The sequence below is a fragment of the Hipposideros armiger genome, unplaced genomic scaffold (assembly GCF_001890085.2).
Source record: "Hipposideros armiger isolate ML-2016 unplaced genomic scaffold, ASM189008v1 scaffold_62, whole genome shotgun sequence".
Classification (NCBI taxonomy): Eukaryota; Metazoa; Chordata; class Mammalia; order Chiroptera; family Hipposideridae; genus Hipposideros; species Hipposideros armiger.
Genome location: NW_017731412.1, coordinates 2,704,075 through 2,721,149, shown reverse-complemented (window position 1 = coordinate 2,721,149; position 17,075 = coordinate 2,704,075). Strand labels below are relative to the sequence as shown.

The following is a 17,075-nucleotide window of genomic DNA, read 5'->3' as shown; positions in this document are numbered from 1 at the left end:
TGGAGGGGAGGGGTTACTGGAATATGATGGAATCCTAGAAAGTTGATCTCTTTTGATTATCTTTCTAGTCAAGTATCAGGGAGAGGGTCTTGGTTCAGTTGCCGTTCGTGTTAAATACTGCTCTAACGTGCCTCATCTCCTCTGGCAACAAAGAAAAGGCAGGCCTTGGGGTTCTATAGAGAAGTGATATCATATTTTGTATGAAGTACATTGAAGTAAAAGAGGGGTTAGATTCAACTAAAGATACAAGCAGACCAGAGTACAGGTGCTGTAGAGACAATGACAATGACTGTGAAGGTGAACCTTGAATGACTGAGCTTTGATGACTGCTGCTCTGGTGTCTATAAAGTGAGCTGATTTAGAAAAATTCAATTCACACACAGCTTTATAGGAACTACTAGCAAATACTATAGGGACGTTTCTCTTGGACACTATAGGGACACGCCCTTTCTCTTGGACCCACTACTACTGTTCATTCACACTAATAGACTACATGAGGATGGTTTACGTGAAAATTCTGGGCCTCGTACCAAAGACCCTGCTCTCCTACTAAGCTCCGTGCTTTGCAACACAAATTTCCAAGAAGGGGCCTCTCTTTTTCTTACCTAAAAAAGTAAAGAGGTTTGGAAGCGGTTTGATTAGCTATCGTATATGTTATAATTCTGTTCGTTAGTGTTTATTTCACTAGACACCTGAGCTAGCAGAGTCTGTGACACCATGAAATGAGGCCTAGTAGCATTTTGAAAGCAATACCCGCGTCCTTGCAAAATGGAGATTGCCACCCTGCAGGCTGTGCAACGTTGTGCCAACACAACTTTCCAAAGGCGAGGTGGGGACCGACCGTGGAGGCCTCGTTGGTGTTTGGAACACAGAATCCTAAGCTTAAAAACAACAACAACAAAACCCGGCTGTATTGATGCAGACTATGAGTTTTAATTAATCTTCAAACCGAATCCAGGTTTTCTTCCCCCTGTTTAAAAGCGGTCTGATGTAGGATCTTTTTTTCAAAGCTTCTGCCCAAATGAAGTGGTGGGTCCCATTGACGGGGCTGCGTTTCCATGACACATTTTTAGTTCATGTTCCGAGGTAGCCTTGTAGCAATCAAGTGAAAACCAGCTCTCTCTCTCTCTCTCTCTCTCTCTCTCCTTCCTTCCTTTAGATCACCCAATTAAAGATTGAGAATAACCCCTTTGCCAAAGGATTCCGGGGCAGCGATGACATGGAGCTGCACAGAATGTCAAGGATGCAAAGGTAAGAAAGTGGATTCCTGTCCACATAACCCCCAAATAACCCAGGTGAGCCAGCCGCAACATGGCGTCTCCCTTCACCAGTCATCCTGCCCACTGAAGACCAGGTACAGAGAAATGGGGCCCTGTTAGCCACTGAGAAAAAGGAGAACGCGCCTCCTCGAATCCCACTTGCTGATAACCGTCACGTGGGGTTTCCTCTCCCAGGCGACCTGGAGCGTGGACCTTTGGCGGGGAGGATGGACAAGAGAATCTGGTGTCCTCCCTCTGCCTAACTACCACGTTCTCCTCTTCCTTCACTGTCTCTGTCCTTCTCGGGAAGTCCTCATTCTCTTTCTTCCCATAAGTCACAGCTGATGAATGATTTTCTTCCTGGCAACAGCTCTTGGTAAATGAAAGGGAAGTTAATGACTTGATTTCCTGGGGGTGAAATACAGACAAACTTGACACCATGTGGCGTCCAGGGCACTGGGGGATTGAGAGCTGGTGATAAAAATTGCTCGGTATTTTTACATATCCTGTGGTCACAGTCGCTGATATGATGAATAGTAAGGGCTGTAGCAAATGTATAGAGTGGGAATTTGGTCTGATTTGAAAGGATTGTACGAGCATTGCCAATTTTGTCAAACTCTCTCTACCTCTTGGTATGCATCCAAAATAAGTTACCATATGGCAAGAGAACTAGAAATACATCTTGATCCCTTTGACCAAGAAAGGGTCCCCTCCCCCCCCACCTTTTGGAGAGCTTCGTGTTTCAAAATAAAATGAGGTCATTTAGGAAGCTTTTCCTTATCCTTTCTGGAAGACATGAAAAGGGAGAGCCAGGCAGGTGGACAGACACACTCATCATGGGAAGACAAGACCTAAGAAAGAGGAAGAAAGGCCACAGCCTTGTGGTTTTAACATTGGGTTTAGAAATTCGTGCCGTGGACATTGTTTTTAGGTAGCAGGCTTCTCAGATTTAATTTTGCACTTTTATTTTTTAAAATTTTATTGGGGAACAGCCATGGTCCTCGGTTACACATGGCTTTCATGCTACAATGGCATAGTTGACTCCTTTAGGGAGGGCGCCGCTCACAGTGGCCCATGTGGGGATCAAACCGGCAACTTTGGTGTTATCAGCGCCACGCTCTAACCAACTGAGCTACCCCCAATTTTGCATACTTTTAAAAAGCAAAGGGCAAAACAGGTGAAGAGGAATTGGAGGCAGCAGCTTTCAGTTATAAAATATTATACATAAGTCATAGGGATGTAATGGACAGCATAGGGAATATACTCAGACACTGTAATAATCTTGGAGGGGTCCTAGATTTAGTGTGGTGATCACTGTGTTAGGCATATTAGTGTTGACTCTGTTGTACACCTAAAACTAACATTGCATACTAACTGTATTTTAATCAAAAATATAAACAAGTAATGCCATTATTGTCAGGCATACACTCGGACACCACACTCCTATACACCTGCAGTCATCCTTGGTTTCCTTCACGATTGTGGATCAGCAAAATACTCTCTGCATCTAAAATAACCAAGCTCTTCAACTCTCATTTAAAAATAAAAAAAAATGGGCGCGAAGTGTCTACATTTTGAAATTGGAGTTGGGTTGAGCCTACTATGGTCCGTGGGAAAGCTGGCAACAAATATCCCCTAAAGCCGAGAGGCCCGAGTTTCAGAATGCCAAGTTTTTGTTTCTACAGCGTTCAATCTCCCATCCCAGTCTGACGGTTATCTGTCCTTCGGGCAGCGTAGCCAGTGAAGACAAGGCCTGGTTTCAGCCCTCCTGCAGGTAAGGGTCCAGGCTGTGTAGATAGGGACTAAAAGGAAGTCATTCCATTCCAGCCTGCAGCTAAAGGGTGTTTCCACCCGCTACTGCTTCCCGCCTTCCCACAGGGTCAAGGACAGGTGCGGGAATGGCCTTAAGGTATCGCCAATCACCCCCTCAAACTTAAGCAGTCTCACCAGGCCCTGCTGACTCCACCTTCTTAACGGATCTCAGAATTCAGCCCCTTTCTCCTGCCAGCCTGCCTAGTCCAGCCAATCAACCCCTTTCCTGCCTGCTGCAGTCTCTTGATTTACTTAGACCGGACTTCAGTCCTGTTCCCCTCCAGGACGTTCTCCAGCCAGCCGCCAAAGACAGCTTTATAAAACACAAATCAGACAACGTTACTCTATACCTAGAACACGCCAGGCCTCCTACCGCCCTCAGTATAAGGCTCAGACTCCCACGCCCTTCCCCTCCGGCCCCGCCGCCCCGTCCTAGCTTCGTCCCTCTCTGGGGGGCCCCCTCTCTGCTTCCGCCGTTCTCCAAACCTGTATTCTTTCTATGATTTTGGGGCCTTGGAACACCGTGTTTGGTCTACCTCAGACCTTCTCCCCTCCTCCTTCATTGGCCATCTCCTGCCCATCACTAAGTTCTCGTTGCTTTTCCTCCCTCCAGAAAGATTCCCCCTGGCCACATGTCCTGGGTAAGGCCAGGGCCCTGCACTTTGGAAGCTGATTAGACAGGTGATAGACATGGAAGGAGAAACAGGTGGGGAGTGCTGAAGTTTGAGAGCTCACGTGTCAGTGATCCCGAGGGCTCTCCCTTAAAGTTCTAAACCCAGCTGGTTGGCTAGTTAGGCAGCTGCCTCCACTTTGGTCTGAACTGGCTGTCCTAACCATCCCCTCGTCACTGCAGATTGGCGAGGCTCTGATTAGGCGTCCTGCCCGGGAAGGCACTGCATGTGGAAAGTAGGGAAGGGTGGCTGGTAATTGCAGACACTCAGTAATTGGCATGTTAGATCAAAATGCTCAGCCTGAGAGCCAGGTGTGTCTTTGGGTCTGCGTTAGGAGTCATGTTGGGGGACAAGAAGACTGAACTACCCACTGACCAGGTGGGAATCGTGAACAGGGTCGTTTGCCCAGTTCCCTGAAGATGGCCTCTCGGAAAGACAGGCACTGAAGCAGAGTGGCCCCCACAGAAGGCTCTGGGTGCCATCCTTGCTCTGCATGTATCCACATGTGACCTTGGGCAAGTGATGTAACCTCACGTAGCCTCAGCGTCCTCATCTGTAAAATGGGCATAAAGAAATACACCTTCCACTTTCTAGGGTTTTTGTAAGGATGCTTTGAGAGAAGGCCTGGAGACGGCTTGGTTCCTAGTCCAAGCTCCATAAAATGTGTCCGATTTGGGGGCAAGAGGCTCCCCATTATTTTCCGTTTTGCCCTCGGTCAGAATTTATTCTGGGCTGTGGTTCCCAATTCCCAGGTTGCAGTAGGTAGTGACAAATGGAGAAGGTGGCTCTCCCGAGTTCGGCTGTGATAACAGGCAGGCTAGAACGGCAGGCTCACTGTTAATCTTCTAATCCTGTTTCCTGTTCCACACACACCCGGTGACAGCTGGCTCGGGGAGAAAAGCAGGAGGGGTGAAATTTCCTCTAATTCCAACAAAGGGAAGGAGGGAGAGGGGTGGGGTTAGGGAGGGCCGAGCCTACTCCCCGTTAGCCCGCAGAAGTAACTTTTGGATTAGCTTGGCAAACGTCTGGGCACTCGCCCCACTATCTCTCTTCACCTAACTCTCCGTGTTTAGAAAAATGCAGATGGTGCCTTAGTTATTTCCCAACATTCATTTATGGTTTCTAGTTACAGAAGCAACAACTGCTTATTATAAAAATGGGAGCGCCATGGAAAAGCACGAAGAAGAAAATAAATTCATTTTAAGATCCCGTCTCCAGCAGACTGATTCAAATAAGTGCCAGGATTCTTTTTGAAAGGTTAATCTGTGGCTTAAAAAAACATCTAACCCTAAAAAAAAAAATAAAAAATCAATATATCCCAAATTGTAGTACTCCTACCCTGGTGGCAAATGAGTTGACTTTAGAGGGTGCATAGACACACAGGCATGTTGAGACTCATTTCATAGACATTATAGCTTAGAATGAGACTGAGTTGGAAGGAAGGAAAGGAAGGAAGGAAGGAAGGAAGGAAGGAAGGAAGGAAAGGAGGTAGGAAGGAAGAAAGGGAGAATTAAGGTTGATTATTTAAAGAACTATATTTACTATTGGGTTGTCGGAAAAGTCATGACGCATTTTTGCAACGGAAAACACAGAAAAAAATACGTCATGACTTTTCCGACAACCCAATAAATAGCAGTACAGCTCAAGATTTGACGAACATGGTCACGGCGATGTGCAAATGACAGAAATTTGGGAAACACACCTAAAGGCTCATCCTAGTAAGAAAGGCGTGGGAGCATCACTGTAGTTCGAGATGACCTCGGCTCTGAGTTTTCATAGAACATTGTTTTCTTTGAACTTTGCTCCAGTCTTGAAGATGTGCTTAGACAAGCTCTGAACTTCCTAGGAGTCAAAGAAGCCAGGGCCAGTGGGGTGGGGAGTGGGGAGATAGGTGGAGAGACGCTTTTATGGAGAAGGATGGGCACGAGGCCTTTTGCAGGAAGAAGGGGATTTGAATTTGTTGGGAAGAAGGTGTTTCTGGGTTCGAGCTGGAAGAAGAGGGCAGGGCTCTAGAAGTCTTGGGGTGTAGAGTAGAGGTCAGATTCTGAAGGTCTCAGAAAGCGAGCTGGAGTGGCACTATGATAGGGTGACACAGAGCAGAGCTGCTTCTGGAAGCACAGGATTCTAGAGATGAAAGGAACCACAGGAGACAGCCCCTAGTCCAGCCCAGACTTCCAAGCCCTTTTGCAGAAGGGGAAACCGAGGCCTGGAGACTCATACATTTATTCCGTTTTTGATCTGTTGATTTGTTATTCAAGCGAACACACATTTATTAAGTGCCTGCTGTATGCCAGGTGCTGGGATGCCAAGGTGAATTAACACCCAGGGTAGCAGCGCCCACAGATGGAGAAGCAGGCGCTTGAGTTGGGGTCCAGGGTACCATCTGAGCTCCCCGACTCCACTAAGTCACTATGCCCTTATCTGTAAAATGGGGATAATTATGGAACCTACCTCCAGGGCTATTGCATGGATGAAATGAGGTCCTGCGTGTGTCCTGAGTGTTGTTGTTACCTAATCAATTATTTCCACACTTCCCTTGGACTGCCTGGGGAGGCCGGGGCTCTGAGCTGTGTCATCAGCTCTGTATGTGACTCTAAATCCAGGACAGCCAAAGCTCTGGGGGACCACGTTCCCCCAATGCATTCACACAGCCCACTGAAGGGATAAGGAAGTACAGGCAACCTCAGTCTTTCCGCGAAGTGCTCAGAGGTCATACAATACTCCAGATTTCACCTAGTTCCAATCTGCCAACCCTCAGAAATGTTCCGTAAATGCTCCTGGTGCTGAAAAGACCAGGCATGGCTCGTTGGCACTGGGTGACAAGTGAAGCAAGAAGTAACAGTGACACACTTTGGTTTTGTTCATGATTTGAGGGTCGGGAACTTGGGAAGGACTCCTCTGGGAGGTTGTTGCTTGCAGTTAGGTGTTGGCTGGGGCGGAGGATATCTGAGGGCACCGCAAGGCTGGACGTCCAGGATGGCGCACTCCCGTGACTCACCGTTGATGCTGGCTGTCAGCTGGGACCGCAGCTGGGCTATCCCCTGGAGTGTGTGCACGTGGCCCCTCCAGCATGGCAGTCTCCAGGAAGTAAGGCTCTATCCATGGCTGGCGGGCTGCCTTTAAGAGAACTAGGCGGAAGCCACACGGCCTATGCTCACATGCCGTGTCACCTCCGAGGCATTTGGCTGGTCGAACAGCCCCAGGGACTCACTCAGGTGGGCAGAGATTCAAGGGGGGAAGGGCAGAGATCCCTCTTCTAGAGAGAAGGAGAGTCAAAGAGTGGGCCCACATGTTCTAACACTGCCCTGGCATGCGTGGGACCACTTGGCACGGTGTCTGGCCCAGAGCGATGCTGGACTGATGTTAGGTGTGAGACAGGGTCTGTGCCCTCGTGAAGCCAGAGGCCAGGTTGGCTTGGCCAGGGTCACACGGCTAACCAAGGTGCAGAGGCCTGGCTGTGAGCTGGATTCTTCGGGATGGGGGCAAATCTCCCTCCCGCCACACCAGCCTGCTGCTGCTCTTCCTGTAACAATAGACAAACCCCAGCGTAGGAACGGCAGCTGCAGAGTGCGTTCCCCCGGCATTTCTTCTTCATCTCGCACGGAGAGGCCATGTGCAACGCTTGGCCTTCCACCATACACCGTATTTATGGAGCATTATTGGGGTCTGGCAGACGATGGCTGTGTCACACTCGGGGATCTGTGTTGGCTTCAGAGCTGCTCATGGAAGGACGGAGTCTGCCTCTACTTTGTCAGCCTTTTACTGGTTCCTGAGGCACTGGGGACAAGCGGCTTCTGGAGCTGGAGTACCCCGAGGCTCCACGTTGGCTGGCCCGGATTGTGAGCCCCCCCAACCAGAGAGTGGATAGGGAAACTAGACCCCAGGATGTCCCAGACTGAATAAGTTAGTTTTGTCAATCCCGGTCCAGGGATATCCCACTATACCCGCATTGGAAACTGTCCATTCTCACCCGGCTCTCTGGTGCTTAGACTCACGTCTGCCATTTTCTTCCTCTAGGGTGTGGCTTCTTCATTGGGGTCCCAGACCCCTTCTGAAAATCCAATGAAAGCAAGGGACGCTCTCTGAAAAACTCAATATAGAAGTACACACACACACACACACACAATCAAACAATTTTTTGGGGGGATTCATGGGATCCCCCCTAAAAGGTGACAGTCCTTCCATGGGAGCCTTCCCTCCTTCGCCAGCCCTTTCTTGCTGACTTATTGTTCAGCTCCTAACCGCAGATGGTCAGTTTTCAAATGGAAGACTTAGCGCCCTTGTCGTCTCATGCTTGTGGTTAAAGGAAATCGGAATGCCCAATTAATGAGGAGTGATTTCCCAGAGAAGGTTCTGGAGAGGGCTTTGACTCCCCACTTCTTGCCGTACGATTGGCTGGCCGCAGCGTTTCCCCCAGGGAAGTGTCAATTTGTATGAAACAAGAGGAGGGTTGTGTTTGGGTTGTGAAGTTGATGTTTGTCCCAAGGAGTCCTGTGTTGGCTCATGGCTGTCTGGCAAGGAAATGGGTGTTCAGAAGTTCCCCTCCCCTTTCCCCACTCATCTGCGCGTTGTCCCCACCCCTCACCTCCCTGCCCCCAGCGTCTCTGCTCTGCAGGGACAGTGTCCCTGGGCGAATCACTCACTCAGCCACGTGTAAGCCGCGTGTCTCAAAAGCTGGGCAGACATCACAGTTAACCTGGGGGTGAGGGAAGGGGCTTGTTTAAAAAAACGCAGATCTCTGGGTCTTGTGCTCAGAGATTCTGAATCAGTGGCTCTAAGGAGGGGTCAGACGCTGCCCTTTGTCCCCTGGTTATACCAGGGCAATCCCTTGGTCCCTTCAGAATGAGCAAGGACATGCAGGGAATCATGACCTTATTTTCTGGAAGTAGAGTTCCTGTGCTGGGCTGTTTTATAAAAAAAGAACCCTTTCCTCTATGTAGTGCTCAACTTTGGCTGAACATTAGAAGTACCTGGAGTGCTCGCCAATGTTTTATTATGAAACATGTAAGGCATATAGAAAACATGGGAGAATTGTGCAGTGAGCACACTCTACCCACTGCTTAATTCTACAATTAACATTTGGCTGTATATTTGGTCTATCACACGTCCGTCCATCCATCCATCCATCCATCCGTCCGTCCATCTGTCCGTCCGTCCATCCTTCCACCAGTACATCCATTTATCCATCCATCTATTCATCTATCTTACGTGTTTTGGATGCATTTCAAAGTAAGTTGCAGACATTCCACCTTTCTATATTTCGTCCTGCATATCATTAACTAGAATTCGATTTTTGTTCACGATTCTGTATTTCAGGTAAAATTTACATACAGTAAAATGTGGAAATCTCAAGTATACCATTCGCTTTTTGATAAGAGCACATACCTGTGAAACCCAAGCCCCCACCATAATAAAGCATATTCCACTATCCCAGAAAATTCCCTTACGCTCCACCTCCACGGCAGTGAATTCCTGCCTCTGCCTCCCCGCCAGAAGCAATCAATGTTCTGATATTGTTTTTCACCGCAGGTTAGTTTTGTCTGTTGTAGAGTTTAGTATAAGTGAATCATACAGTATATACTTTTTTTTGCATAAAGCTTCTTTCTCCTGGGGAGCTTTTAAAACTCCCGATGTCCAGGCTGCATTGCCCAAGAGCAAAAGCATCAGTCTGTCTGGAGGGTGGGCTCAGGAACCAGTATTAAAAAAAAATTTCTCCAGGTGATGACACACCCCGAGAGATAGTTCCCCATCTCTACCGATTCCCATGTCTCAAACCTATTTCTCAACCATCCCCACCCCAATAGCTAATGTTCCCACATTAGAAATCTGTTTTTCTAGAGACTCATTCCTCTATTGGTGTTCTTTTTTTTACCCCCTTTTTCCTTAGGGGAAAAGGCAGATGTTTAGATTAGTACACAGAACGTTTAGCATTCTTGTAGGGGTGGTCGCTTTGGAGTGACTTTGCCAAGGTCACCATTGCAACTGGAGGTCATCAAGAGGTCCCTGACTTACTTCTGCCTCACCACGGGGCCCCCATGTGATTGTCCTCAGAACAGAGGAGGCCTCGATACAATCCCCTTCAATACATGAAGCAGTTTGAGAAAGGTTAGTCAGTCCCAGCCCTCCTGGCCTGCTGGTTTCCACAAGGACGGAGGCTCAACCTCTGAACGCGTCTCTCCACCTTCCCACCCTCCCTTCAAAATCATTAAAAAAACAAACAAACGAAAACTACTAAAACTAAGACATGGTTCCATTTTTCAAAAAAATTGCTAGTTTTACGAGACCGAGCTAAAATACTGAGCTCTTCAATTCAGTGCTAGGTATCTGGCAACGCTATTCCACATACTGTTACCATGAGCCCCTCAAAAGCTTTAGTTTGCATTGAACTTTTCAATCTAGCTTCACATCCAGCGTTTGCTTTGGGAGGTCGCATCTATGACAGGTGTCGTGGGTCTTATTATTCCATTCTGCAAATGGAGAAACTGAGGCAAAGGGTGATGTCATGAATCGCCGCCCACACGGCTGATACAGGACTTTTTGCGTGGTTCCAGAGCCACCTCTGTAGTGTTGCCCACAAATTTTTTTTGAATCACAGACCCTTTGTGAGTAGCTGATGCAAGGATGGACTGCTCCTTAGAAAAATTGATGAGCTCTAAATATCAGGTATTTTTGGGGGATAGTGGGTGGTTCTAGACCATTTGAAGCCCTCGCAAAGTAAGAACTTGTGCTTCAAAATATAATAATGTGTGATTTCTAAGCTGGTGTTTATCGGGCAGTGTGTCTCAAATATACGCTCAGCTTTTTATGCACTGTATGACTTTGCAACCCTAAGAGGTGGTATATCTTATTATTCCCATTTTATAGGCAGAAGACTGAGGCTCAGATAAAGAAAGACCCTAGCCAGCACCACATGGCCAAGTTCATTGGATGTAAGGCACATCCACACAACCTGACTTCAGGGCCCCAACTTGAAATGACCACCCCGATAGTAAATCATTTAGAGATTTAACAAGGGGGCCCCAAGGTCTCACACCAAAGTTTTCATAAGTGGTGGGTGGTTAAGGCCAGAGGAGGAGGTGTCCGTGAGTTTCTTAGTGCCCCTCAAGTCAGACAGCCCTGGTTGAATCAACAGTGGGAAATTTAGGTGACCTTTTGTGTCCCCTTGAGATGGAATGGCCAGCATTTACTATCCCCTTCGGCAGCTTGCTGGTGTGGCATGAACAGGGTAATAAAACGATTGTAGACATGAAGGAGAGAGCGGTTATTATTTGCACGGAGCTAAATCCCGCTTGGGGTGAACCGTCTCCAGTTCCTTGTATGTCCACACATGTTACATCAGAGTAACTTCCCCAAGCATGTTAGAAAGTTAATAAATCGCGAAAGCTCTCGCGGGATTGTGGGGCCCCTCTGTAAATTTTAATCATNGGCTTAAAAAAACATCTAACCCTAAAAAAAAAAAAAAAAATCAATATCTGTCTCTGTCCTTCTCGGGAAGTCCTCATTCTCTTTCTTCCCATAAGTCACAGCTGATGAATGATTTTCTTCCTGGCAACAGCTCTTGGTAAATGAAAGGGAAGTTAATGACTTGATTTCCTGGGGGTGAAATACAGACAAACTTGACACCATGTGGCGTCCAGGGCACTGGGGGATTGAGAGCTGGTGATAAAAATTGCTCGGTATTTTTACATATCCTGTGGTCACAGTCGCTGATATGATGAATAGTAAGGGCTGTAGCAAATGTATAGAGTGGGAATTTGGTCTGATTTGAAAGGATTGTACGAGCATTGCCAATTTTGTCAAACTCTCTCTACCTCTTGGTATGCATCCAAAATAAGTTACCATATGGCAAGAGAACTAGAAATACATCTTGATCCCTTTGACCAAGAAAGGGTCCCCTCCCCCCCCACCTTTTGGAGAGCTTCGTGTTTCAAAATAAAATGAGGTCATTTAGGAAGCTTTTCCTTATCCTTTCTGGAAGACATGAAAAGGGAGAGCCAGGCAGGTGGACAGACACACTCATCATGGGAAGACAAGACCTAAGAAAGAGGAAGAAAGGCCACAGCCTTGTGGTTTTAACATTGGGTTTAGAAATTCATGCCGTGGACATTGTTTTTAGGTAGCAGGCTTCTCAGATTTAATTTTGCACTTTTATTTTTTAAAATTTTATTGGGGAACAGCCATGGTCATCGGTTACACATGGCTTTCATGCTACAATGGCATAGTTGACTCCTTTAGGGAGGGCGCCGCTCACAGTGGCCCATGTGGGGATCAAACCGGCAACTTTGGTGTTATCAGCGCCACGCTCTAACCAACTGAGCTACCCCCAATTTTGCATACTTTTAAAAAGCAAAGGGCAAAACAGGTGAAGGGGAATTGGAGGCAGCAGCTTTCAGTTATAAAATATTATACATAAGTCATAGGGATGTAATGGACAGCATAGGGAATATACTCAGACACTGTAATAATCTTGGAGGGGTCCTAGATTTAGTGTGGTGATCACTGTGTTAGGCATATTAGTGTTGACTCTGTTGTACACCTAAAACTAACATTGCATACTAACTGTATTTTAATCAAAAATATAAACAAGTAATGCCATTATTGTCAGGCATACACTCGGACACCACACTCCTATACACCTGCAGTCATCCTTGGTTTCCTTCACGATTGTGGATCAGCAAAATACTCTCTGCATCTAAAATAACCAAGCTCTTCAACTCTCATTTAAAAATAAAAAAAAATGGGCGCGAAGTGTCTACATTTTGAAATTGGAGTTGGGTTGAGCCTACTATGGTCCGTGGGAAAGCTGGCAACAAATATCCCCTAAAGCCGAGAGGCCCGAGTTTCAGAATGCCAAGTTTTTGTTTCTACAGCGTTCAATCTCCCATCCCAGTCTGACGGTTATCTGTCCTTCGGGCAGCGTAGCCAGTGAAGACAAGGCCTGGTTTCAGCCCTCCTGCAGGTAAGGGTCCAGGCTGTGTAGATAGGGACTAAAAGGAAGTCATTCCATTCCAGCCTGTAGCTAAAGGGTGTTTCCACCCGCTACTGCTTCCCGCCTTCCCACAGGGTCAAGGACAGGTGCGGGAATGGCCTTAAGGTATCGCCAATCACCCCCTCAAACTTAAGCAGTCTCACCAGGCCCTGCTGACTCCACCTTCTTAACGGATCTCAGAATTCAGCCCCTTTCTCCTGCCAGCCTGCCGAGTCCAGCCAATCAACCCCTTTCCTGCCTGCTGCAGTCTCTTGATTTACTTAGACCGGACTTCAGTCCTGTTCCCCTCCAGGACGTTCTCCAGGCAGCCGCCAAAGGCAGCTTTATAAAACACAAATCAGACAACGTTACTCTATACCTAGAACACGCCAGGCCTCCTACCGCCCTCAGTATAAGGCTCAGACTCCCACGCCCTTCCCCTCCGGCCCCGCCGCCCCGTCCTAGCTTCGTCCCTCTCTGGGGGGCCCCCTCTCTGCTTCCGCCGTTCTCCAAACCTGTATTCTTTCTATGATTTTGGGGCCTTGGAACACCGTGTTTGGTCTACCTCAGACCTTCTCCCCTCCTCCTTCATTGGCCATCTCCTGCCCATCACTAAGTTCTCGTTGCTTTTCCTCCCTCCAGAAAGATTCCCCCTGGCCACATGTCCTGGGTAAGGCCAGGGCCCTGCACTTTGGAAGCTGATTAGACAGGTGATAGACATGGAAGGAGAAACAGGTGGGGAGTGCTGAAGTTTGAGAGCTCACGTGTCAGTGATCCCGAGGGCTCTCCCTTAAAGTTCTAAACCCAGCTGGTTGGCTAGTTAGGCAGCTGCCTCCACTTTGGTCTGAACTGGCTGTCCTAACCATCCCCTCGTCACTGCAGATTGGCGAGGCTCTGATTAGGCGTCCTGCCCGGGAAGGCACTGCATGTGGAAAGTAGGGAAGGGTGGCTGGTAATTGCAGACACTCAGTAATTGGCATGTTAGATCAAAATGCTCAGCCTGAGAGCCAGGTGTGTCTTTGGGTCTGCGTTAGGAGTCATGTTGGGGGACAAGAAGACTGAACTACCCACTGACCAGGTGGGAATCGTGAACAGGGTCGTTTGCCCAGTTCCCTGAAGATGGCCTCTCGGAAAGACAGGCACTGAAGCAGAGTGGCCCCCACAGAAGGCTCTGGGTGCCATCCTTGCTCTGCATGTATCCACATGTGACCTTGGGCAAGTGATGTAACCTCACATAGCCTCAGCGTCCTCATCTGTAAAATGGGCATAAAGAAATACACCTTCCACTTTCTAGGGTTTTTGTAAGGATGCTTTGAGAGAAGGCCTGGAGACGGCTTGGTTCCTAGTCCAAGCTCCATAAAATGTGTCCGATTTGGGGGCAAGAGGCTCCCCATTATTTTCCGTTTTGCCCTCGGTCAGAATTTATTCTGGGCTGTGGTTCCCAATTCCCAGGTTGCAGTAGGTAGTGACAAATGGAGAAGGTGGCTCTCCCGAGTTCGGCTGTGATAACAGGCAGGCTAGAACGGCAGGCTCACTGTTAATCTTCTAATCCTGTTTCCTGTTCCACACACACCCGGTGACAGCTGGCTCGGGGAGAAAAGCAGGAGGGGTGAAATTTCCTCTAATTCCAACAAAGGGAAGGAGGGAGAGGGGTGGGGTTAGGGAGGGCCGAGCCTACTCCCCGTTAGCCCGCAGAAGTAACTTTTGGATTAGCTTGGCAAACGTCTGGGCACTCGCCCCACTATCTCTCTTCACCTAACTCTCCGTGTTTAGAAAAATGCAGATGGTGCCTTAGTTATTTCCCAACATTCATTTATGGTTTCTAGTTACAGAAGCAACAACTGCTTATTATAAAAATGGGAGCGCCATGGAAAAGCACGAAGAAGAAAATAAATTCATTTTAAGATCCCGTCTCCAGCAGACTGATTCAAATAAGTGCCAGGATTCTTTTTGAAAGGTTAATCTGTGGCTTAAAAAAACATCTAACCCTAAAAAAAAAAATAAAAAATCAATATATCCCAAATTGTAGTACTCCTACCCTGGTGGCAAATGAGTTGACTTTAGAGGGTGCATAGACACACAGGCATGTTGAGACTCATTTCATAGACATTATAGCTTAGAATGAGACTGAGTTGGAAGGAAGGAAAGGAAGGAAGGAAGGAAGGAAGGAAGGAAGGAAGGAAAGGAGGTAGGAAGGAAGAAAGGGAGAATTAAGGTTGATTATTTAAAGAACTATATTTACTATTGGGTTGTCGGAAAAGTCATGACGCATTTTTGCAACGGAAAACACAGAAAAAAATACGTCATGACTTTTCCGACAACCCAATAAATAGCAGTACAGCTCAAGATTTGACGAACATGGTCACGGCGATGTGCAAATGACAGAAATTTGGGAAACACACCTAAAGGCTCATCCTAGTAAGAAAGGCGTGGGAGCATCACTGTAGTTCGAGATGACCTCGGCTCTGAGTTTTCATAGAACATTGTTTTCTTTGAACTTTGCTCCAGTCTTGAAGATGTGCTTAGACAAGCTCTGAACTTCCTAGGAGTCAAAGAAGCCAGGGCCAGTGGGGTGGGGAGTGGGGAGATAGGTGGAGAGACGCTTTTATGGAGAAGGATGGGCACGAGGCCTTTTGCAGGAAGAAGGGGATTTGAATTTGTTGGGAAGAAGGTGTTTCTGGGTTCGAGCTGGAAGAAGAGGGCAGGGCTCTAGAAGTCTTGGGGTGTAGAGTAGAGGTCAGATTCTGAAGGTCTCAGAAAGCGAGCTGGAGTGGCACTATGATAGGGTGACACAGAGCAGAGCTGCTTCTGGAAGCACAGGATTCTAGAGATGAAAGGAACCACAGGAGACAGCCCCTAGTCCAGCCCAGACTTCCAAGCCCTTTTGCAGAAGGGGAAACCGAGGCCTGGAGACTCATACATTTATTCCGTTTTTGATCTGTTGATTTGTTATTCAAGCGAACACACATTTATTAAGTGCCTGCTGTATGCCAGGTGCTGGGATGCCAAGGTGAATGAACACCCAGGGTAGCAGCGCCCACAGATGGAGAAGCAGGCGCTTGAGTTGGGGTCCAGGGTACCATCTGAGCTCCCCGACTCCACTAAGTCACTATGCCCTTATCTGTAAAATGGGGATAATTATGGAACCTACCTCCAGGGCTATTGCATGGATGAAATGGGGTCCTGCGTGTGTCCTGAGTGTTGTTGTTACCTAATCAATTATTTCCACACTTCCCTTGGACTGCCTGGGGAGGCCGGGGCTCTGAGCTGTGTCATCAGCTCTGTATGTGACTCTAAATCCAGGACAGCCAAAGCTCTGGGGGACCACGTTCCCCCAATGCATTCACACAGCCCACTGAAGGGATAAGGAAGTACAGGCAACCTCAGTCTTTCCGCGAAGTGCTCAGAGGTCATACAATACTCCAGATTTCACCTAGTTCCAATCTGCCAACCCTCAGAAATGTTCCGTAAATGCTCCTGGTGCTGAAAAGACCAGGCATGGCTCGTTGGCACTGGGTGACAAGTGAAGCAAGAAGTAACAGTGACACACTTTGGTTTTGTTCATGATTTGAGGGTCGGGAACTTGGGAAGGACTCCTCTGGGAGGTTGTTGCTTGCAGTTAGGTGTTGGCTGGGGCGGAGGATATCTGAGGGCACCGCAAGGCTGGACGTCCAGGATGGCGCACTCCCGTGACTCACCGTTGATGCTGGCTGTCAGCTGGGACCGCAGCTGGGCTATCCCCTGGAGTGTGTGCACGTGGCCCCTCCAGCATGGCAGTCTCCAGGAAGTAAGGCTCTATCCATGGCTGGCGGGCTGCCTTTAAGAGAACTAGGCGGAAGCCACATGGCCTATGCTCACATGCCGTGTCACCTCCGAGGCATTTGGCTGGTCGAACAGCCCCAGGGACTCACTCAGGTGGGCAGAGATTCAAGGGGGGAAGGGCAGAGATCCCTCTTCTAGAGAGAAGGAGAGTCAAAGAGTGGGCCCACATGTTCTAACACTGCCCTGGCATGCGTGGGACCACTTGGCACGGTGTCTGGCCCAGAGCGATGCTGGACTGATGTTAGGTGTGAGACAGGGTCTGTGCCCTCGTGAAGCCAGAGGCCAGGTTGGCTTGGCCAGGGTCACACGGCTAACCAAGGTGCAGAGGCCTGGCTGTGAGCTGGATTCTTCGGGATGGGGGCAAATCTCCCTCCCGCCACACCAGCCTGCTGCTGCTCTTCCTGTAACAATAGACAAACCCCAGCGTAGGAACGGCAGCTGCAGAGTGCGTTCCCCCGGCATTTCTTCTTCATCTCGCACGGAGAGGCCATGTGCAACGCTTGGCCTTCCACCATACACCGTATTTATGGAGCATTATTGGGG

General features: G+C 48.3%; 1 protein-coding gene across 11 annotated transcripts in view; it reads left to right on the top strand.

Moving 5' to 3' along the window:
- The window catches only part of TBX5 (T-box transcription factor 5), a 66,363-nt gene that overhangs the window by 31,034 nt on the left and 18,254 nt on the right, over positions 1–17,075 (top strand). For all 11 annotated transcript variants that reach the window (XM_019641642.1, XM_019641641.1, XM_019641635.1 and 8 more), the window contains one exon: positions 1,160–1,251. In XM_019641642.1, the coding sequence (XP_019497187.1) occupies positions 1,160–1,251 (92 nt within the window). The remainder of the gene's footprint in view (positions 1–1,159; positions 1,252–17,075) is intronic.